The 24,360-nt window shown below is 29.4% G+C and overlaps 3 protein-coding genes and 1 non-coding gene across 5 annotated transcripts; 1 reads left to right on the top strand and 3 right to left on the bottom strand.

Annotated features, from left to right (window-relative positions):
• Positions 1–8,034: 8,034 nt before the first annotated feature.
• LOC105801400 (mechanosensitive ion channel protein 10) lies at positions 8,035–11,363 on the top strand. 2 transcript variants are annotated; one of them, XM_012632820.2, is made up of 6 exons: positions 8,035–8,197; positions 8,551–9,832; positions 9,914–10,034; positions 10,169–10,462; positions 10,554–10,756; positions 10,850–11,363. In XM_012632820.2, exons 2-6 carry the CDS (start codon positions 8,574–8,576, stop codon positions 11,118–11,120), a joined length of 2,148 nt encoding a protein of 715 aa, XP_012488274.1. In that variant the 5' UTR covers positions 8,035–8,197; positions 8,551–8,573; the 3' UTR covers positions 11,121–11,363. The 2 variants fall into 2 exon arrangements, with proteins under 2 accessions (XP_012488274.1, XP_012488191.1); XM_012632737.2 differs by lacking the exon at positions 8,035–8,197 and adding an exon at positions 8,222–8,455.
• Positions 11,364–11,492: 129 nt separating this feature from the next.
• LOC105801759 (40S ribosomal protein S3-3) lies at positions 11,493–12,089 on the bottom strand. The gene is made up of 2 exons (XM_012633066.2): positions 11,988–12,089; positions 11,493–11,821 (listed from the first exon to the last, which is right to left on the bottom strand). Exons 1-2 carry the CDS (start codon positions 12,075–12,077, stop codon positions 11,618–11,620), a joined length of 294 nt encoding a protein of 97 aa, XP_012488520.1. The 5' UTR covers positions 12,078–12,089; the 3' UTR covers positions 11,493–11,617.
• Positions 12,090–14,951: 2,862 nt separating this feature from the next.
• On the bottom strand, positions 14,952–18,290 carry LOC105801330 (peroxisome biogenesis factor 10). The gene is made up of 11 exons (XM_012632668.2): positions 18,012–18,290; positions 17,889–17,920; positions 17,708–17,797; positions 17,512–17,606; positions 17,170–17,380; positions 16,925–16,994; positions 16,749–16,827; positions 16,484–16,617; positions 16,030–16,118; positions 15,503–15,588; positions 14,952–15,400 (listed from the first exon to the last, which is right to left on the bottom strand). The coding sequence occupies exons 1-11, from the start codon at positions 18,205–18,207 to the stop codon at positions 15,298–15,300; spliced, it is 1,185 nt and encodes a 394-aa protein (XP_012488122.1). The 5' UTR covers positions 18,208–18,290; the 3' UTR covers positions 14,952–15,297.
• Positions 18,291–18,370: 80 nt separating this feature from the next.
• Positions 18,371–18,442, bottom strand: TRNAD-GUC (transfer RNA aspartic acid (anticodon GUC)). Its single transcript has one exon. It is a non-coding gene; the product is annotated as a tRNA-Asp (tRNA).
• Positions 18,443–24,360: the final 5,918 nt, after the last annotated feature.

Genomic DNA, 24,360 nt, shown 5'->3' on the forward strand with positions numbered 1-24,360 from the left:
TGATCTGACCTGACTATGAACACTTAAACCAAATACGTACATACCAAATCAGGTGTACGGCTTAAGAAATAGCATTTTTTAACAAGTAAACGAAAGTAATGTGTAAGAAGATATACATTTTATATAAACCAGCCAATTCTAACCTAAACTCAAAAATTTGATTCGATTAATCTGAATCCAAATTCAAATCTAATCCAACTTGATTTGATCATAAAAAGCTGCCAACCGGATTTTGAAATTGACTTGAACCTAAAATGGCCTAAACCCGTAATAAATCAAACCTAAAATGATCTAAAATAACATGAATAAATAATTAAAAATGACCTAAACTCAAAATAACCTAACTTAAAAAATTCGATTATCAAACTCAAATAAATTAAATAAAAAATCACCTAACTTTAAATCGAAATCACCTAAATTTAAACTCAAATTAATATAATTCAAAACTAAATTCACTTTAATGAATTGACATATCTAATCTCAAATCCATTTCAAGATTTATCAAGATAATGCATTATTCTCCTATTTAAGGGTTATAAATGGATTATGGAGATGATAAAATTAATATTAGAAAAATAGGTGACATTAATTCAATATAAATGCACTCTTTTATTGGGAAAATTGGGGTTGTTTTCATGCAAAATTTAAAGAGGTGAATGGGACCCAAGGAAGTAAGATAGAAGGAATCTTACAAAATAGTTATGGACATGATTGAATATGACAACCAATAAAATTTGTTTTGATAATTATACCATGCTTTTCAACAAAAAAATATATATACTTACGAAAGATATCATCATGTAGCTTTAAAACAAAGCATATAGTACTATACTAAGTATCAAAAATCATGCTTCACAATGACGACGCACGTTCAATTTCTTATAACATGTATTTTAAAATATTAAGGTCACTAAAGGATTTTTAAATTAATAATAAAAGATGCCCTAACTGTTACACCAAATTCTTCTTGCCCACCTAAAAGAGACTATTATTTGATATATTAAAGATGGTAACACATGTTTCTATATGGAAGCTAATCAAGTTGCAAATCGAACTTAATCGAAGACCTTGTCAATGATAAGCTTAAAGGATTGTTCAAACTAATCAATGTAGTTAAAAAAACATTATACATCAAATAATAATCTTAAATAAAAATCACGATCGATCTTTTTTACATAATTTTCATTTATATAAGTATTAGGATTTGGTACATTCACACTAAACTTTTTTAACTCCACAAGCATAGTTAAAAAAATTCTTGGGTCCCTTTATTTTTATTTATACATTATTAATTTTATTGCATCTTATAGGACATTTGTCATAGCACAATTCTGCTTGTGGAGTTTAAAAATTTCATTCGAACATTTTCTCTATATGAATATAAAAGAGTAATTATTTGACCGCCTGTGGATTTTTTTAGACTTCACAAGTAGGTTAAGGGTGTGACTTGTGTCACATTTATTTATATATATTTTTATTTTTTACTACACCTTATAATACATCATCAAATCCTTAACCTACTTGTGAAGTCTCAAGTAATTTAATATAAAAATAGTAGAAGAAAAAATATCATTATATTAATTTTCATTACTTTGTTAAAGAATGATTTGTAAGTAACTTTTTGAACAAATTGGTGTCAAATTAACTTGTGACACTAACTCGATTAACCACATTGTATATACTAAGTGCATCCATTATATGAGTGGAGATTTTATGTAACAAATATATTTATAAATAATTGATGCGAAAAAACAAATGAGACTTTAGTTAAAATGTTGAAAATCATGTTGTCTTAGTTTCAAATCTCATTATGGGTGCGTTTCTTTAAGCTTCATATTAAAAGACATAAACATACCCTCGTAGTAATATTTCTTAATTTATAAAAGGAATGGGTTTTTGAGTTAGCACCTTGTTGATGGGTGACACCAACTCAATCAAACACTTAAATAATACTAGAAATCATATCACACACATATGCGTGTGGAAACCACAAATTAAGAATACAAATGTGTATTTACAAATAACATATAATAAATAATGAAATGTATGAAATATATACGATATTAAAATTTTTAAAATAGATTAAAGTTTATCATTGTGTGTTGTCGTCAATATTGAGTTAGTGTCGAGTTAACTTATGATACCGGCTCAATCAAATACATTATTAATATATACAATTGATGGAAGTAATAAAGTGTGCATAACAATATTAAAATGTATAAAAATATCAAAATAAAGCTTTAATTGAGTGGTAAATTAAAAGTTTTACTATCCCAATTGGTTTGGGTTTAAATCCTACTATATGTATATTTTAAAGTATCATCGAATTATATAATCTATTTTAATTACGAAAGATATTTCTATAATTTCCCTAATAAAATTGGTGGCCCGATTAAAAGTGACACTAACTCAATTAGAAACGTAAATAATACCATGTATATTTATTCATTCAAGCTAGTGAAGCGTTCTTGATGGACTACCTTTCTTGACTAAATTTTAACATTCAAATCATTCTAAAAAAAGAATCCAATCATAAATAAGAGAGAGAGACATTTATAGTTTAAATTTTACTTTTGGCAACCTCCAAAAACTTGGTAAGATGAAATTGAATAATATCATAGATTAGAGATAATGACTCTTTAACCAACTTAAACCTATTCTCATGTTAAACAAAATCATGCTCTTAAGCACATTACAACCATAAAATACATATAGGGTTTCAACTTTCAATTATATTAATTAATGTAATAGACCTAATAATGGCCTATATAAAGCAAATAAAAACACACCATTCGTACTACGTGACAAGCATGCAAAGAGTTTTCTTTTTTCTTTTGGGCCTTACTCTCCCGCTCATATGATGAAGAATCTCTCACTTAGTCAAAATCTACTAATAAACAAGGCGGGCGGCAGTGGATGTGTAACTTATTCCAAAGAATTATTGTCATGTCCTTAATAGTTCCTTTTTTCTTTTTCAGGCTGTACTTTACAACAAAAGCTTTTTGATCCATTACTTAATCTGTGGAGATTAAGATTTGAATTAAGTTATTTACAATTATGTGAGCTTAGGGTTTTATATATTATTGTGGGGTTATAGCTTCATTTTGTTGGAGAATTGTGGACGCTAAGTGGGGAAGAAGTTGCTGGCAATGATAATAATTATATATTATAAGCTAAACCTACCCATACTTGACCTCTTTTTTTATTTTTGGTACATAACATCACCTAAAACCAAGTTTTGGTTTCTTTTGAGTTAATTTTCTTAATGCACTCTTGGCTGTGTCTAGTTTTTCTAAAGCTTCATCATGTTCTCTCTTCTCATTAAACTTGACCCACGTACATTTGTAGTACTTTTTCGTATTATAATTAGGGGTGATATTGAGAAAATTAAAATTATAAAAATTTGAGAGGTTAAAGTTAAAAATCTTGTGTTAAATGAATTTAAATTGAATTATTAGATATTGAGTGGCGTCAAAACGACGACGGTCTCATTTAATTAAGACGATTAAGGTTCTAGTAATCCATTGCTTAGTGATGTTTAAATGATTGGTTCGATTAATAATCAACTTGAATTACCTTATCCAATTTTATCAAAAACGAATCGAAAATTCAATTAATTTTTAATTAACTTAAATTTCTATATTTTTGTTATATTTTAATTTTATTTATTATTATTTTTCTTTGGCCAATAGTCCATTACCACATACCATATTTCCATATGTTAATTGGGTACATTCTATTGCGTAAATATTAAATATATTTATTATATTTCGATTATTTAACCGAATTAATTAATAATTAAAATTTTAATTGATAATCGAAATTTCAATAACCTTAATCTAAACATAAACCCTTAATAGCAAATACCCATACTTGTTTTGTTTTGCTTAGATACGTCCAAATCAACCATCCTCAATTAAATTACATTACATTGGGGACAACTTTTACCCATTGGTGTAGATAAGTTAAAAGTTAAATTTGATTAGACAAAATGATGACCTTTTTAAGGCTTAAACTAGCTCCCATCAACCCACCAAATTTTGACTGATTCATGTATTTTGGAGTTAAAAAACAAAAAAACCCACTATTTTCTTGAAAGGATAATCATAGAATATGGTAATTAATAGCTTCAAGTTTCAAGTTTGTCTCCTAGAAAAAGTTAGACACTGGGGGAAATTGGGTGTTTTCCATTTTGGTCTTTGGAATAGGAGACAAATAGTTACCTCATGAGCTTCAATTTCATTCATGAATCATGATAATGATATAGGGTTAATTCAAACAAATATCCCCACATTATAGTTTAACTCTTAAATTGGTTTTTAAAATATTAAAATGTTTCAATTGAATCTTTAAATGGAAGTATTGTTTTAATCTGGTCTTTTTATTAGTCTAACTACAAATCTAATATTAAATATTAGTTCGATTTAACGTGTTTGAAAATATTTATTAATTTATGTGTTTAAAACAGGAACCATGCATGATCTAAGCTTTTTTAACACTACTAGACTAATAAAAAATCAGATTTCAGTAGAAACGTTTTGAATTTTCAAAGGTGAAATTTAAAATTTAACCAATAATTTAAGGATATTGAACGCCGTTAACCCTTTTTATTTATGTAAATGATGAAGTTACTTAGTTGTTACGATGAGTTGCAACTTAATAAGCGTAAATAATGAAGACAATCGATTTAGTTACGTAATTCAATTCAATTCTACGTTTACATAGTCTTATTCAGAGAGTAACTCGTTTTAATTTTTATTGTATAAAAGGTAATTTAAACTTCTCGCATTCTTATTGGAGCATTATTCTTATAAAATTGTAATAAAAGAATAGTTTAGTACAAACAGCTAAAACTGTAACATAAAAAGGATTGAGATAAATGGTGAATAAAAATTACTCTCAATAAATGAATTACCTTAAAATAAAGATAAAAGGAATGAGATAAATAGTTATAATCTCAAAGGGATCAAATCCGATCTTCACAATCAATATCAATTTTTGAATTACAACCCAGATTTGTGTTGACAAAAGAAAGTACTATATATATATATATATATATACAAATCATCCATCAATGCAAGACCAGTAACCCTTCATCATATCCAGTATATCAGATTCGTATCCTCCAAAAACTGACAGATTATTCTTATAAAAGAATAAAAAGCATTTCCGTCTCAGCTTTACATAAGAGTATGAGGGAAGGCCACAGTTGTAGGTCAGAGTGGACCGACTCTCACTCGGCTAAGGTTACACCATATAAGGCCATATATGAAATTGTGGTCCACAGCACCTTTTGAGGGGCCAACTTCTTTTACTTTTTATCCAGTCTTGCCTCTTCATCTCGTTGATGTCTTTCGCGTGATGGATTGGGTTTAGAGACAACTTGCGAGATTCATGGATGACAAATGTGAAGTAAGGAGTGTTGGAGCTTGGATACTCTCAAATGCTTAAGTCGGCAAATGGTGTGGTAGGAGTAAGGAAGCAAGATAGAGTGGGTGATCATCGGTTGGCCAATTGGTTTGCCTAGTTACCCGTTTATTGGTGATGCAACCTTAACGGTTTAAGATGCTTTCATACAAGAATATTGATTTTAGATAATTTACTTGTGGTTCTTGACTCTCTGATCGACAATTATAACATATTTATTGATTAAAATCAAGTTTAGAACTTTGAAAGATAAAATAAATGATTGGCATTGATTTTTTTTTTCTATTTTAATTATGAAATAGTATATAGAGTGCACCAAAGAAATGGGCATTGATAAATACAAGTTTCTCATATACCCAAAATTTATGTCTCTCTTGGGCTTGGCCACAATTCTGATTTCTTTGTTGTGGGGTTTTTTCCTTCTTTTATTCCTACTTTGTAACATCAAAGTTTTTATTTTAAAGCACACTTTCCTTTTCAAAATTATAAAATTTTAATTTTAATTTCGAAATTGTAAGTCAATAAAATGATTTAAAATTTGTATACAATTTAAATATGATCTTCTAAAAAAATTTAACTTCAATTCTTTTTTTAATCTTAAATTTGTGTATCGTGAATAAAAATAATAATACTTCATTTAAGGATGTAATATGACTTGATCCCCTCCCATGAAAAATGGAGTATTTTTGGACAACACTCACGATAAAAGAGATTAGTGAGACGATGAACACCTTGATTTCGAGAAAAAAATATGACTAGATGTATGGGAAAAGCAAGAATAAGGTTGGGCAGGCTGAAGGAAGCTTCTTCATCAGGTGGAATGGAATCTAAAACCGGGATAGGGGAGTGAAAGAAACACACCACTTCCCTTTTGTCTCGTTGCTTCGCTTCCACCTCTACTGTCATAATAATAAAATAACAGATTTAAATATTAAAGCTCAAAATTGATTATTTTTATTTTTATTTTTAAATATTTAACTCAAAATTCAAAAGTCAAAAATAGTGGTTTTAATTTTAAATTCCTTTTAAACTATAATTATTAAATAAATAGAAGGTTCCATCTCTATGTACAAAAAGAATTAATAAATTAAATTAAAGGTTTAATTATCCTCTAAGTACATGTATTCTTCATATATTTAAAATTTAGCCTCTCTATTTTGATTCTAAGGAAGTGAGTTTCTATATTTTTCTATTTTAACAATACAAATCCAATCATTAGTATTGTTAAAAATCTTAGTTAATTAAATTCTTTTCTTCTTACATGGCGTTATCATGTCAATATTTGTTTATTCCAAAATGACACACAAATAATTTTAGCAAATTTTTTAAAGATAATAATAATTGGACCTAATTTTAAATTTAAAAATAGAGAGATTTAATTCCTAAAATAAAAATAAAATGACTAAATTACAAATCTATAAAGAATATTAAAACTTGAAACATATCTTAACCTTATGAGCATAAACCAATCAAACCAATAGTATAGTATAATTAGGGTGTTCAAATGGTTAATCGATCCGAACTAGTATTAACGAATTTTTAATCCTTTAACCGTTAATTGAATAAAAAATTTAAGAAAAATTACAGAACCAAATATTTCGATTAATTTGGTCGGTTAACTGGATTAATCGAAATTTATATGTTTTATTTTATTTTTGGTTAAAACAAGTACAAAATATATAAAATAAATAATTAATAATAATGTTCATTTGACCAAATTAACCGAATTAATAATAGTCTAATACATATAATATATAATATTATTTATTAAGTTCCGATAATTTAATTAATTACCTAATTTTAAATCGAATTAACCGTTAATCGAAATTTTAGATCAATTACTCAACTGATTAACCAAATTATATCGAAGATTTCAGTTTTAATATAAAGTTTTATCTCTCCTCGTATTAAAAAATTTTCTTGGAAAGTCCTGGAATTTTTAAAGTTTAAAATAAATTATCACCGTCCCAAATCGAACCTTGGGAAACTTCAACATTTAAATTTTCTCTGTATACTTGAAAAGTGTGCTCTTTCTGTTTACTAAGATCAATATATAAAGTTGTAAATTAATGTATCTAAAATAAAAATGGATAGAGATTGCTTTAAAATGGTCAAATTTTGCTATTAACCCCTGTATTTTGTGTAAATTATGGATCTAATCTTATATTTGGATTTGATTAATGTTAGTCTCTAGTCATGATAGAATGGTGTTTGGTTAAATTTTGCTATTAGTCTTATACTATGTGTGAAGTTATAGGTTTAGGCTATGTTCTCCAGTTAGATTATTATTAATCATAATATTTTTAAAATTTAAAATTTTGGTATTGATTCAAATAAGGACCTCTATCGGATTTTTGTAAAAGTAGAAAACTAACATAGCATTATAAATAGAATAAAATGTTTGGAATATTAGATTCTGAAAATAATATAATAGTTATTATATGATTAGAATTAAAATATTAAACTTGAGAAAATATAAAAACTAAATAACATGATCATAATTAATAACAAGTAATTCATAATAAGGTTAAAACCTGCAACTTATGGTGACAACCCATAAAGCTGATGATGAGAATATTCACATGATCAAGATATCCATGCTCCATTTTTTCACAAAAATTAAAATAAAAAATAGGAGGGGTTCAGAGAATAGAAATTGGAAGTTCTATAAAACTAAAAAAAAGCAGCCTGAAGGAAGAAAAACAACGTCTTTCTGTCTTTCTTGTCAGCTAGCTACAGGCGAACTCATCTTCCTTTCATTAATTAAATGGTACTCCTCCATCTACCCACGACAAAAGCTTACTCCATAGTCAGAACATTTTAATCTGAATCTTACTTTCAGAGTGTTCTTCTTTTTTGTTTTACCTTTGGGTGTTTCTTACAATGTCTTTTGGTATCTTGTCATTGCTTTAAGTTGTGTAGCGGAGCTTCTTGTTTTTTTTTACTATTTCTGGGTATCCTGTGGAGATTTTCTTCTTCTTTTTTTTTTCCTTGAAAACTTTTCTGGTAATGGACTAAAAGCCAAAAGGTCAATGGGCATTCAGATCTTTTGATTCTCTCTCTATAAGTTTCCATTTCTGTTCTTAAATATAAATCTGATCCTCTGTTTAAATCTCCTACCAGGTGTTTAATGAAAAGCTAAAGACATGGCAGATAAGAAAGAAGAAGTGTTGATTAATGTTTCCAACGAAGAAACTCCCAAAGTGTCGAAAGAATCGGAGGTATTAACCCCTAAACACACTGCAAATAAACCACCAAAAGTCCCAAATGCAGGTAATGAGTCTCACCTTACTCGAAGAAGATCATTTACAAAACCCAAATCAAGATTTGGGGAACAATCTTATCTCATTGAATCTGATCAAATGGAAGAGACTAACTTAGCTACTCAAGAACAACTTGGTTCGCCATATAGACATTCCTTCAATAAGGCCTCCCCTAATATTAGGACAGATTCTAGTGTGTCAAAAACATTTTCAATGACCTCTAATGGAGAAAAAGAATATGAAGAGATCATTAAGAAAGTTAAACTACATAAAGAGAAGCTTAAAGGAGTGAAACCCAAGGTTGTGTTTGAGGTAGTTGTGTTTTTGATCCTATTGGGATGCTTAATAGCTAGTTTAGCTTTAGATAAACTGCAAAAGACACAAATTTGGGGTTTGCATATTTGGAAATGGTGTGTGCTTGTTATGGTTATATTTTGTGGTATGTTGGTTACTAATTGGTTCATGCATTTGGTTGTTTTCTTGATTGAGATCAACTTTTTGTTAAGGAAGAAAGTGTTGTATTTTGTTCATGGTTTGAAGAAGAGTGTTCAAGTGTTTATTTGGTTGAGTTTAGTTCTTCTTACTTGGACTCTATTGTTTCTTGGCATTGAGAGATCGAAGACTGCCACGAAAATCCTCGATAAAGTAACATGGACATTAGTTAGTGTTCTTATCGGATCATTTTTGTGGTTGTTGAAGACTTTGTTGTTAAAGCTATTAGCTTCCAATTTCCATATGAACAAGTTCTTTGACAGAATACAAGAATCAGTGTTCCATCATTACATACTTAAGACCCTTTCCGGAACTCCGTTTATGGAGATCGATGGGTTTCAAAGATCACCTACGCATTTGACTGTTAGCAAAAACAAGAAAGGTAAAGAAGCAAAAGCGAAAAATGTGATCGACATGGGAAAAGTCCATCAATTGAAACGAGAAAAGGTTTCATCTTGGCACATGAAGGTGTTGGTAGATGCTATCACGAATTCAGGGCTTTCAACGATCTCCAACACGTTAGACGAAAGTGTTTACAAAGAAAGTGGTGAACAAGCAGATAAAGAGATCACTAATGAGGAGGAGGCACAGTATGTTGCTCATCAAATTTTCTCGAACGTGGTCTGTCATGAGAGTAATCAAAATTGCCAGTGAGAATATCAGCTTTTTCTTTAGGCTTCTAGTAATTTTTGTTTTTTCCTTTTCCCTTACGATATGCTCTTTATGGTCAGTTACATCGATGAAGATGATCTCTTAAGGTTCATGATCAAGGAGGAGGTGGAACTCGTGTTTCCATTGTTTGAAGGATCAAGCACTGGAAAAATTGACAGAAAAAGTTTCACTAACTGGGTGGTAAGAGCACTTATATGAAACTATATAAACACATATATACATACACACACGCACGCATATGTGAATTTGATGCAAACATAATATCCTGTTGTAGGATTCTTGGTCAACATGCTTGCTTTTGTTATTTCATACAGATAAAAGTTTACCAGGACCGGAAAACGCTAGCACATGCTTTGAGCGACACCAAAACAGCCGTAAAGCAATTGAACAAACTTGTAACCGTTGTCTTGATTATCGTTACCGTTGTCATATGGTTACTTTTGATGGAAATTGCAACCACAAAAGTGCTTTTGCTCCTTTCTTCACAGCTTGTAGTTGCAGCCTTTATGTTTGGAAACACCTGCAAGACTATTTTCGAAGCTATTATATTCGTATTCGTGATGCATCCGTTTGATGTAGGTGATCGTTGTGTAGTTGATGGTGTTCAGGTAATTGTTTGAAGGGGTTGTTCCTGTATATATATATACATGCATGTCTGGTAAATATTACTAACTATGCTTATCACTTGGTAACTGACAGTTGCTGGTTGAGGAAATGAATATTTTAACGACCGTCTTCTTGAAGCTCGATAATGAAAAGGTGTACTACCCGAATTCAGTTTTGGCTACAAAGCCAATCAGCAACTACTACCGAAGTCCAGATATGGGTGATACTATAGAGTTCTCCATTGATTTTATGACCCCTGCAAAGACAATAGGCAGGCTGAAAGAAGAAATAAAGAAGTAAGATCAGATTTGTAGCATGTTTATAGAACATATTTCGAACATTACGAGTCGATTTTGGCTATAGAATTTATGTTCTTTGTGTCTTACCAGGCATTTGGAGGCCAATACCCTATGGCATCCTGGCCACCTAGTGGTGGTGAAGGAGATCGAGAACGTTAATAAATTAAAGATGGCTCTCTTTTGTACACACACAATGAACTTTCAGGACTTCAGAGAAAAGAACAGGCGTAGAACCGAGCTGGTTCTCGCGTTGAAGAGAATTTTCGAGGAGCTGGGTATAAGATACAATCTACTCCCCCAACATGTGAATTTCAACCAAGTCAACCAAGACAGGCCCGGCACAACGTATGCAATCAACTAATCAGTTTTGCTTGTTGCTCAAGAATCTTCTATAGGATAGGTAGGCATGCCCATTTTATTGCCCTCTTAACATGGGTGAGCTGAAATGCAGTTGGTAGCTAGAAGTATACATCTATGGAATGGAAGAGTTAAGACCAATGCTATGTAGGGTTTTTGTTTCGCTTCAAGTATTGAGTAGGATGAATGAATGCTTTTTAACTTTTGACAAGTTTTGCTTTGATTTAGAGTGGAAAGTTTCTAGCAATACATCTGGCATGGATTCACATTCCTTAGATTCGAACTTAATTATGATATGAAACCGATTCGATCAACTATTATTCTACATGATTTTATTATAATTGTCAAAAATCCGAATTAAAACCGTCTCAAACCCAAATTGACCTGAATCCGCAAGTTTAAAACAACTCGATCTAAACTCAAAATAATTGGAACCCAAATCCTAAACAAAGGATCTCAGCAAAACATTAATTCATGCAGAGCCATCCAGTAATTGTCCTGCTAATGTATATTAGTGTTGAAGAACATAAAAGGTAATATAAACTTGGTTGGGGGAACAACTGCTTCATACTCTTTCTTTTCTTTAGACTCTTCTTCATCCTTTGGAGGGTGGATGGTGACAAGATCCGGCAATGGGGTCATAGGGCCCTGCTTGCCCTTAGGATCCCAATCAAGCATGATTTTAACTTTGATACCCAGCACACCCTGAAAATATTTCAAACAGAACACCAATGTCTTTCAGGTAACTATTAAAGGAAAACATGAACAAAAAACAAACAGATAACTTTCATGTTACAAAATCTTAACATCAAATCTCTTAGTTGGATAATAATAGAAGAAAAAAGCCACCTAGAACTGCATTTTAACTGACATGTCTAAGAAGGACGTGTCTAACGGCAGAATCAATATATTTCTTGACAGGATAACCAGAGGATATCATGTAACCATCCTTGAACTTCATAGACTTAGCACGCTGGGCACGGAGCTTTCCACTCACAATGACCTAGCTGCATAATCATAAAATAGATCAGTAATAAACAAGGCTTAATTCACGATTTGGCTTCTGAATTATACTCATTTTTCCATTTTGGTACCTAATTTTTTTTGTCCTAATTTGGTACCTAAAGTATTTTTTAGTTATATTTTTAAGTAAGTTTTTTACAAACATTAAAAGAATCTTATAATCAATTAAAAACACCACGTGACGTCTTTATGTAAAAATTAATATTTTTTTCTTAAATGTATATACACATTAAAATTATACAAAAATAAATATATAAAATTCAGAAATATATATATAAAATCTAGAAAAAATATAAATTATAAAAATTATACAAATAAAATTTACAAAAATTAGGATAATTGAAAATAAATTAGTTGAAATTAATAATATTATTATAAAATTATAAAAAATTGTAATTTTAAAAAAATTAAAATAATTTTTATAAAATTATAAAATATATAATTCTAAAATTCTAAAAATTATTTAAATTTCAAGTTCTACTTTTAGCAATTACTTAAATTTAAATACATTTTTAATAATTATAACATTTCCCAATTTGTATATATTATTTTGACTTTTAAAATTTTAAATTATATATTTCTCTTATATATTATATATGATTTTTTTACATTTTTAATTAATATATTATATATAATATTAAGAAATAAAAAAAAAGACACAATGTGTATTCTAATAGTGCCACGTGGCCGGTCAATGCCCTGATCAACGTCGGTCAAAATTGGTTAACGGCCAGGCAATTATTAGTCAAAGTAAAAAGTGTTTTGGTTGACCGAAGTTGATAGACTATTCACTAGTGTTGACTAGCGTTGACCGGGCATTGATCGATATTGACCGAACATGTGGCACTATTAAAATACACTACTTGTCTTTTTTATTTTTATTTTTTTAATAATATATGTATTATATTGATTAAAAATATAAAAACCATATATAATATATAAAAAATGAAAACATTTTTATAAAATTCTAAAATACATAATTATAGATTTTAAGAAGTCAAAATAGTATATACAAGTTGGAAAATGTTATAAAAATTAAAAAGGTGTTTAAATTTCAAGTAATTGCAAAAATACCTTTTGTAATAATATTATTAATTTCAACTAATTTATTTTTAATTTCTGTATTTTTGTAAATTTTATTTTTAATTTTTTTATAAATTATATGTTTTTTTCTAGATTTCACATATATATTTGAATTTTTATATGTGTATTTCAATGTGTATACACATTTAATAGAAGAAAATATTATTTAAATACCTTTTAGAATTTTATTTTATATTTTGTAATAATATTATTAATTTCAACTAATTTATTTTAAATTATTGTATTTTTGTAAATTCTATTTTTAAATTTTTTATAAATTATATGTTTTTTTCTAGATTTCACATATATATATTTGAATTTTTATATGTGTATTTCTATTTTTATATTTTTAATGTGTATATACATTTAATAGAAGAAAATATTTGTTTATTTACACAAAGACACCATGTGGCACTTTGTGATTGGCTATAAGATTTTTTTTAATGTCTGTCAAAAAATGGACTAAAAAATATAACGAAAGCATACTTTAGGTGCCAACTTGGGAAGTGATTGATACTTACCAAATTGGGACAAAAAAAGTTCAATGGCCAAAAGTGATTGATAATTAAAGTTGAGGTCAATTTTGATTTGAATTTATAAGTTATAAATAATATTTTTTATATAAAATATTTTTTTAGATTAAAATTATAAATTAAGAAAAACAGCACACGTATGACATTGTTGAATTTGATTTAAATAAAATGTATTTTATAGATAGAAAATTGAATCAAATCCAATAAAGCTTAAATAAATTTAATTAAAATACTATGACATAAATCGATTTTTGGAATTTTAGGTTTTCTTCAACCTTAAGCTCTATTTGGTAGAGTGGAAAATGAAAAATTGAATGATAGAAAAATAGAAAGATGAAAATGTATAATTTTTCTTTCTATAAAATGCTTGTTAGAAAAGATTAGAAAATTGAAAGAAAATAAAATATTTAAAACATATAATTTTGAACTAACGTACATATCTTTCTTGATTTCTCTTCTATTATGGTTCCAATTTGAAATGATAGAGTTTTATGCATCACTATGGGAAATAATTCTCTCTCTTTTCTCTTCGATTTTCTCACTTCTTTTTTCTTATCAAGCACGTTCAAATTTTATTTTCTTCTCACTTTTCCATTCTCTCCCATTTCCAATTTAATCAATTAAATTGTACGAAAGTAAATTTACTTTTTCGAGTAAGAAAAAATATTAAAAGTACTTTTGTAAAAAAATTTTAATAATTATATTAGGAGTGATAAAAAACTTGCCAAATAATTTTCATTATAAAAATATTATTATTTTCTTAAGAAAATTGGTGTTGAGTTTAGCCAAACTTAGAAAGGAATTTTTTTATAGCTACTAGTTTAATGTCTAAAATGGCGTCAACTAGGGTGTGAACTTTTTTCCCTACAAACTTGTGCAAACTTGAAAATAGGCTAACTTCTGCAATACCTTATATAAGTTGTTGATTTAAATTGTTTCATACGTGGGATGCCATGTCAACTTGTTATTTATATAGATATTACTCACTAAAAATTCAATTAATAGACAAAATCCAAAACTAGACTTAGAATGATTCAATTGGAGAATATGAACTAAATCTACAACTATACACACAATACAAGACTAGTAATTAAATTTAACAAAACATATTTAACTATTATTGTTAGAGTCAAGACTAAAATTTTAAAATTTGAAAAGTACAAGGACTAATAGCATAATTTAACCTTGAAAATAAATTTGAACCATTAAAACCTGTCAACTCAGCATCTATTTATAACCTTGAATGTGAATGTTGGATATGGTTGAAAACTGATATCCTCGTCTTCATACCCAAAAATGAATCCAACACAAGTACTAGACACAGAGTATTTTAAAAAAGAATATAAAAAATCGGAACTATCATAATAGTACATCTTGTGCCAAGGGAGATGAAAATATGGTCTACCTATGCAGATATCCCCTAACAGAGGGGAAATTATCTATTACAATGGTTATTGAAAAAACTGAACATACTAATCCTTATTTTCTTTTGTATACTTTCTAAAAATTTTCACCAGCAAAATGCAGGACGATAAGTAAAAGCTAAAAGTCTGAATGATATAAACAAACTAGACTCGAATGTGTTATGGGAGTGCGGCAAAGTGGGCATTCGGGTTTCTCGTTGCACCATTCCATGATGCAGTTCCTACAGACGGTTCACGATATATGAATAAATTTTTGCAGTCTCTTCTTCTAACATGGAATCTACATCTAAGATTCATTTGACAATGAGGGAAAAGAGAAGTACCAGCAGAATACATGACCGCATGGTGTAGCCGTCGGGTGTTGTCGGTTACTTAGGCATAAGGTGCATTTGCTGACAACACCTGTTGACTGAATTGCAGCAAAAGAAGATTTTGAGCATTATATGTTATCATTTGGCAAAGTGCAAGCAACCAAGATGTTGTTCATAGTACTTTAATAACCCAAAATAAATAAGCTTCTAATAATGAATAGGTAAATTAAATCAAAGCTAAGAAGTTTAAATATTTAAAGCAACTTGCTCGGGGAAGAGCTTTTAGATTTTAGGGTTTATCAATGATACAGTCCTTTTCATATGAGATCAGTGTTCCATAATGGTTTTAAACCTTCAATAAGTTGCACCTGCCAATGATTAGTAACACGAATATTTTATCGTTAATCTTGCCTAGTACTTATGATGTCTTAATCTAGCACTTTCCTACAATGAATATGGCAATAAGAAATAAAAATGGTAGGGGATGATAATAACGAAATACATAAACAGAATATTCAGTGATAAACTCGATAATTTACCTCTGAAGTTGATTCACCAACCCAGCTACCCCGGTCAGCCTCCGTTGGTATCAAGTTGCCTTCTTCATTTAACAGAGGTAAACCTTGTCCTACATGCCCAAACAACAATGTGTCACACAATACATGCTAATCTCCCATGGCACAACTGCTTGAAATGAGGATAATAAAATGTCTTAAATATCGATTTCCCAGTGAACATAGTAGGTTTACTATCGGCTATCTCAAGAGCTTTACTAAAAACTAATAAAGCCAAGAGATATACCTTTTGTACAATTAACTTGACATTCATTCTAGCAATAATCCAAAAGGTTCAACTTATAGGCAAGGAAGCAAGATGAGGTTATCAGATTATAGGTTAACCATCAAGCACTTGGCCATTGACACAATATAAACTTTTCATCTTGAAAGCTGCAAGTTTACAAAAGCACTACAAGGAAACTTGTTGCAAATTAACCTGTTGGATTTTGATGAGACCCTAATGAGGTTTGATGAATTGAACTTGTAATTGAAGATAAGTTGCTGCGCCGCAGACCTTCAGCGGCAATGATGCATAGCTGAATTAAGAGGAAAATCCCCAGGATTTGGTACCTGTAGTTGAAGGCAGCCAAAAATTTTATTATCGATATTCAGCACACCCAAACTTTTCCTCGCATGATGTTGAGCTCCAAACATGTAAAGAAAGATGTTGCATCAAAGCAAACAAGTAGAAAACCATATACCTGGGTCTTTGATTTGATGGCTTCCCAATGAACACATAGCGAATACCAGCTGCTCGTTTGGATATATGATAATAGAAACCTACCAAGGTTGTCAACGGAAAATTAATAATATTAAGATGACTGAAGTTCCATTTCAAAAATTTATTAGTAACTATAGATGAGTAAGCTCTAAATACCTTCAAAGTAGAAGAACATGAGGTTAGCACGTAGAACCCATTGCAAGAATTCACGAGCTATAGGCAGCACCTGCATGCAACAGCACCAAAATATATCCGTCTAAAGGACTAAATCAACAATGAAAGAACAACACTAAAAGAATTAAGTTGTGCTAGTAAGAAAGAGCCCTAGAGAATGAACAAAAGTAGTTTTCTATAAGTGAAAAGAACTCTTTCAGAAAAAAAAAAGAACATGATATTCATACTGCTGGCCATCTCTGAACTGCACGTAAACACATTCCACGCAGTTTCTCTTTCAACCTCGACAGTGCAGATACTGATGCAGTAGACTCTGAGGGTAATGAAATTTCAACGCCTGTGGATGACTCTACTTGACTCCTCTCAGAACCACTGTTACTATAGAACTCATCAGACTGCAAATCAGCAAGGGTTATACCACGGGACGCAATTCTAGAGCTGCACAAAGGAAAATTCAGACATACCCTCAAATTCCGATAAACATAATGCTTCTCCTGTTATCAACAAAAAACGAAGTACCCAAACAGTAAAACAAACATGAAAAGGGATGAAAAAGCTTCAATTTAAACCTAATTCTTTCGGCAATGTAAGGAACTGCAGTCTGATACACAATAAAGAGAGCACGTCTAGCAGGTGTTGGGGAAAGGCCATGAGGTCCAGCAACCTTAAAATAGAAAACACCATATCAAGCCATTCAGAGAATAAATTCAGATACATATTTTGAGCAATAAATAATTCATTTCTTTTCTTCAAAATATATCAAACCTGAGTTATATCACAGTATTCTTCTCCTAATGTTTGCTGCCCAGAACCTGTTGTTAAAACATAGTAAAGCATTTGACCTAGGAGTTTTGTCTGCAAAATAAATTAAATTTTTCAAAAAAAAAAAGTAAGTAAGAAAAATTTTAATTTAGTGAATTATTAGGGATTGGAGTCTAAAACTAACCTCGTTCTGATAAGCTACTGCAACTCTGGTACCTATAAAAAAATTTACATTTTCTTTTATATTTTATAAGTTATAATAACAGTGCTGGAGAAAATATAGGGAAAATAATGAAGAATTGAGTACCAAAAAGATGGCGGAAGGCGTCGCGGCAGGCGTCGTAGACGAAGGAAGCGTATTGGTCGTCTTTCTCCGCCGCTCTCATTATCTCGGGTTGAGCTGCAAGAGGGAATCGCCGTGGCTCCGTCGAGGGGGAGGGATCCGATTCCCCACTTGGACCTGGGTTGCCTGACCCGGGCGAGTCGTTTCTCCCCGATCCCATCTCCGTTTCAGTTCTCAGTGAAATCGAAGCTTTTTTTTTTTTTTTTCCCTCTCAAGTCGAAGTGGTGGAGAGGAGTTCTGAGGCACAAACAGAGACAAGAGATTGGAGGGAAACGTAACGACGTCGTATTCTGAGCAGTGAATACAGAAAAATAAAAAACTAACGCCGTTGCCGGGGATCGAACCCGGGTCGTCCGCGTGACAGGCGGAAATACTTACCACTATACTACAACGACCACTTGTTGGATGGTTGCTAAAAACTAAAATTTTACGACAGATTTCTTTGCTTGTTAACACCTCAAGCCCAATAAAAGCTTATGAATTAAGCAAGGCCCATTACTCAGCAAACTAGCTACTAAGCAAGTGAATATGAATAAAAAATGAAAACTCTTAAGTGTACTTATCACAGTATAAAATATTTCAATACTAATATAATTTTTTCACCTTACATTTCATTTTATTTAAATAAAATTTAAAGATGTAATTAATCATATCTATATCTATAATATATAACACGAGTTTGAAAAAACTTTTGAACCGATTTAAAATAAGCTTTATTTTCTACTATATTACTAAATCAATATTTAAAAATAATTATACTATTTATTTTAGAATTATTAATTAAAAAGTTAAGGCAAAGTAGAATTCGTGATAATTGTACATTTAAAATAATTATAATTTAATAGAAGTTGTGATAATTACACATTTAAAAATAATTATAATTTAATTTAAAATTATTACAAATTTTAAAAAATTAAACATTTTTTATTTTTAATCGATATTATATTTTGCTATATATTAATTATATATTATTTACAAAATATTATAGCTACTATTAATAAAATAAAATAAAAGTTGAATAGTGAAAAGTGTATTTTACAACATATCAATTTTTATTGTTTGCTCAAATGCTTTAATAATAGGTTTTTATTAGTATTACATATCAAAATAATTAATATATTTTAATAATATTTATTAATTATTATTTTAAATAATAATTAAATGAAGTAAAATTATATTGTATGTTGAAAAATAGTACATATATTGTAATTATGATTTGAATTTTTTAATATGGTATTTGAAAATGTATTTTTATTATAATTGAATTGCTAAATAAGTTAATATATTTTAATTATATTTAACAATTCAAATAACAAATTAATTACAATAATTAAAATTACATTGTTTAAGATTTAATTAAAACTTTAAATGCGTCACACTAGTCAATTAAGAAATTAAAATTTAAAATATATAAATATTGGTTATTGTTTACCAATACTAGCCAAAATATGATATGTTATAATGATAACCTTAATGTTGGATTAGAATTTGTAATGCTTAATTTGAATCTGTTACTTAAAACTGTTAAAAAAAAGTTTCAGCCACTCCACTAACCATTCAATCGACGACATAATTAATTTAACCATCAATTTGATTCTAAAAATATTATCCAGCAGCTAAGTATATATACCTAAATACACTCTCACCTTAGTTATGGCACTCTTTGCTGCTTAAGCTACTGCAACTCTGGTACTTTTTTTTTTTTTTACAATTCTTCATATTAACAGTACTGGAGAAAATAGAGAAGAATTGAGTACCGAAAAGGTGGTGGAAGGCATCGTAGACGAAGGAAGCGTATTGGTCGTCTTTCTCCGCCGCTCTCATTATTTCGGATTGAGCTGCAAGAGGGAATCGCCGTGGCTCCATGGTCGAATTCTGAGCAGTGAATGACAAAGTAAGGGAAAAAAAATTCACCGTTGCCGGGGACCAAACCCAAATCAACGGGTGACAGGCGGAAATACTTACCACTATACTACAACAACAGCTTGGTGTCCTAATTGCTACAAAAGTATAATGTAAGAAACTTTGGTGTTTCTAATGAATTAAGCAAGGCTCAATATTAACACACCGAGGCCTAAAGAAAACCTATGTCCATCAGACCTTAATCACTTAACTAAGTTGTCATCTAGGAACCAAGTTATCTGACCTAACAAGTAGCTATCAAGATCCAATAATCTTACCGAAAAATACCCTGAGCAATTGATGTCGCGAGGTCAACAGAGCAAGTCGAACAAACTAGTGCAGCAATATGGCTAGATAGACAACCAATGACGATACATCAAGCAGTCTAAAGGCTAGGTATGAATACTTAGGAACACTCTCATAAGGATGGAGGAAGTACCCAAAGATGGAATTTTTTTATTAATCTTTAGGAAATTATAAATTAGTATAATAGTTAAATTGTATTTTTTTCTCTTTCCCAAAAAATTGTAAAAATTTATTCATTTTTGGTCTCCCTAAAACAATTTTTTGATTTTTCCCTCGAGTCTCTCATCCTAGCTATGACACTATTTGCTACCTTGCCTTTGAATCTCATCTATTCACCTTTTACAAAGCATTTCTCGAAGTATAAACTCCAACGCTTCAAAATTTACGTGCATCTTGCAAAGGAATGTATAGCCTCCGAATCCGATCCATCGTCTTTCGCCAATCATTTCCGAGCTCAAGCAGCCATAAAAAATCATACCCTTACTGTTTTTCTTCTTTTTTTCAAGTTTGAAAGTTCATCATGGGGTTGGGGTCCAATCTCATAACACACAAGTCAAAACAATGCTTTCAATTCCATCACTTCGCTACAAGGTTAGGTAGCATTGTATTATGGTCAAAATATATGCACTCAATTTTCTTGTTTCTAGACCAACTATGTCTTTTCGGATTACCATATAATTGATTGTAATTTGCGGGTCAGTCAAAATTAATTATTGAAGGGTTTTAGCTAGCTCCAGCTATACGGCAATTACAGTAAGTTATATTTACATATCATGCAAAAAATTTCCATTCAGATGCATCAATAGAACTATAGATATTAGTTATGGCTTTTGGTGTTTTTCATATTATTGTGGTGTATATTGATGTTTACACTTTGCATTAAGACTTTAACTCATCTAAAAATATTCTAAGACATGTTTGTGTTGGACATGGATATGTTTAATTTTTAAAGTTTTTCTTATATTTAATAGATTCTTAGAGAGTTATATTTTAGGTTAATATACTATAAAAAGAGTCTTTAAACTACCATAGGCAGATCTTCATGAGGGCCAAGGCCTCCCAAAATTTTGAAAAATTGTTGTTAGGCCTTTTTAAATTTTATGAAAATTTTAATTAGGTCCTCCAAAGTTTTGTAAATTATCATTAAACCTCTTAAAATTTTTTAAAATTTTAACTAGGCCTTTCAAAATTTTTAGAAATTCTTATTAAGCCCCTCAATTTTTTGAAAAAAATAATTAAACCCTTCAGGGTTTTTTTTTTTGAAAATTCTTATTAAACCCTCTAAAAGTTTTAATTAAAAAAAATTTTAATTAGCCCCCAAAACTTAACACCAAGATTCGTCACTGTAAACCGTTGCAGTTTACTTAAACAAGCCCTTAAACTATGTTTGTAGTTAAATAAGATTTTTATCTATAAAAGCACTTGATATTAATATTAAAGTAAAAATATATTTTTGAATTTTTAAAATCAAAGACTTTAATGGATAAAAATTATTGATTAAAGCTTATTTAATTACAAAAATAATATAAGGGTTTGTGTAAATAAAGTGATGTACTTTAAGGGCCTTTTTAATATATTAACTTATATTTTACTTATCAATGTTGAAAATGTATTGGATATAGATATCGAACAGAATTTTAGAAAAGAATGAAGAACATGAACAATTTAGTGTATGATTTGAAGTTAGAATGAGTTTGGTTCTCTTCGGTTTTGAATTGTTGATGATAATTTGATTTGATTTTCGATTTTTTATATTAATTTTGAGTTTTGGGTTTTGGATTTATTTTGACAAAATGGAATTTTATTTTATGACATTTGGACATTATTTGGTGAAGTTTCAGAGTTTTTTTTTTGTGAGATAAATCTTAAAACTATACATGAACTTTGATTAAATGTACAATGTTATACATGAACTATGATTTGTGCAAATTTATACATGAAATTTTGATTTGATTCAATTTTCAAAATTTGCTAAGACAATTATTAATATATCATCATTTTACATTTATGTATTGCGTATACAAATAAGTATATTTATTATATGAAAAGAAAGTGGTGTATTTATTTAAATGTGTATAACTGAATCACAATAAAATTTCATGTGTATAATTGCATCCAATCAATGTTCATGTATCAAATTACAATTGTATACATGCAATTTGATTCATCAACACCGATTTGGTGTAATTATACATATTTAAATAAATACATCAATTTATTTTTAAATTGGATAAATATAATTATTTGTATATGCAACATATAAACGTAAAATTATATTACATCGATAATGGTTTGGTAGTTTATCAAAATTTCATGTATAAAATTAAATTTACCTATTTATGTATGAATATTGCTTGTGTGCGCTCCAGCTGGGAAGAAAAAGAAAGGGACCATCCCAAATTTAAAGTTATAAGTTTAAAGTTTGTCGTTTGTGTTAAGACCGAAATTTCAAATTTCAAAAACTGTAAGGTCTAATTAATTATCTAATTGAAGAACATGGACTAACTCTACAACTTTAGGCATAGTACATGATTAATAACAAAAGTAACCAAACATATTTAATTACTACCATTTAGTTAGGACTGAAATTTCAAAATCTAAAAAAATGACAATGACTAAAATTAAACAAACTAAAATATAGAGATTAAATCCATAACTTATGCAAAGTAGAGGGACTTATAGCAGAATTTGACCAATTCTAAAAGTAGGCCGTCCCCCCATTCAACCCCTAATGATTGTACGGCGGCGTCTCTCGCATTGATTCACTGGGACAATGACTAAAGTCAAAGTTTTCGGTTTTGTCTATGGTTGCTGTCGGCATATTTTTTGAGACCCTTTTTGCACATGTTGGATAAAATTATATTCTTTGAGAAAGCTGTATGGTATCACTCAAACATCACAACAGTTAGTGACCTCAACTTTTATAAATTTTTATTTTGGTCACCGAAAAATATTATATTTTAGACATCGTCAGAAATATTTTCATTTTAGTTATCTATTTAGTGTACACTTATTTTAGTCACCCACCTTTAAAAAGATAAAATAAATTTTTAATAAGAACTTAAGTTTTTTTCCACTGGAACAAAATTCTAGAATTGATTCTAAGAAAGGAAAATAAATGAAAAGATAAAAGATAAAATAGTTTTTTTCTAGTAGGAAAAAATTAAAATTAATTCTTGAAAAATAAAATATTTTTTAAATATATCATATTTAAATTGTTCATGTGATAGACACAAACATATTTAAAATTGGTTTCACATATTTTAAATAAGTTCTATGCCGATTTGAGCAAGTTAATGATTGGGTCGATGGAAAGACATGATTAATATGATACTCATACTTTAAGAATTAAATTAAAATGTTTTAAAGTATCAGACTAATTTAGAATTTAGATCATAGTTTGAGGACATTTGGTACAATAAACCCATCTTTATCTTATTATCATATTTTCTTATCTATCTTAAATCATGTTTTTCTTTTCCTCCGTCAATAGAAATATATTTTGATTATCAATTTAATTATTTCTAATATTATATAATAATAATTTTGTTATAATCACTCAAATGTATTATTTACCAATCTAATATCTATGAATATTATTATAGTGTACCAACTTCTTGCGTGAGCATTAATGACATGTAAGAAAACAATTATTATCTTCAAATTGACATATATCCACCTTCGATTTTTTTTGTAATAAAAACAATTAGATGATACCATCCCAAGGTTCTGTCTAGGATTCTCATAATTAATTATTTTCGACAAAACTAACTTAAAAAATCGTCAATATAAAAAACATTATCTTCAAAACAAACATTGTTATGGTATTTTCTGACTCGAAACCCGAATATAATCTCAAACTACCAATCCACAATCCGAGTAGATCGGAGGAATTTGAGCCCCACAAAATAGAGAAAGCTCGCATAATGAGCTCGTGAGTGAGGCTCGCATGTTTCTGGGTGTTCGCAGGCAGAAGATGCAAAATCAAGTGGGCAGTTCAATGCACACGTGTTAAGTCTAGAACAGTATACATGTTGGCATGCATGGGGCCTATCGAAGACGTCATTTCAATTAACAATAGCCGTATCTTATAAATTTAAAATTT

This window comes from Gossypium raimondii, chromosome 7 (genome assembly GCF_025698545.1).
Source record: "Gossypium raimondii isolate GPD5lz chromosome 7, ASM2569854v1, whole genome shotgun sequence".
NCBI lineage: Eukaryota > Viridiplantae > Streptophyta > Magnoliopsida > Malvales > Malvaceae > Gossypium > Gossypium raimondii.

Bases quoted from the DNA above. Each gene is read 5' to 3' on its own strand.
- LOC105801400 (XM_012632820.2), top strand. From the start codon at position 8,574: ATGGCAGATAAGAAAGAAGAAGTGTTGATTAATGTTTCCAACGAAGAA. The intron at 10,035-10,168 runs GTAAGAGCACTT...TATTTCATACAG, and splicing joins AAAGTTTCACTAACTGGGTG to ATAAAAGTTTACCAGGACCG. The intron at 10,463-10,553 runs GTAATTGTTTGA...GGTAACTGACAG, and splicing joins GTGTAGTTGATGGTGTTCAG to TTGCTGGTTGAGGAAATGAA.
- LOC105801759 (XM_012633066.2), bottom strand. From the start codon at position 12,077: ATGAAGTTCAAGGATGGTTACATGATATCCTCTGGTTATCCTGTCAAG. The intron at 11,822-11,987 runs GTCAGTTAAAAT...AAATATTTTCAG, and splicing joins GACACGTCCTTCTTAGACAT to GGTGTGCTGGGTATCAAAGT.
- LOC105801330 (XM_012632668.2), bottom strand. From the start codon at position 18,207: ATGGGATCGGGGAGAAACGACTCGCCCGGGTCAGGCAACCCAGGTCCA. The intron at 17,921-18,011 runs GTACTCAATTCT...ATTTTTTTATAG, and splicing joins CGCCTTCCGCCATCTTTTTG to GTACCAGAGTTGCAGTAGCT. The intron at 16,119-16,483 runs GTTAATTTGCAA...TTGGGCATGTAG, and splicing joins GTCTCATCAAAATCCAACAG to GACAAGGTTTACCTCTGTTA.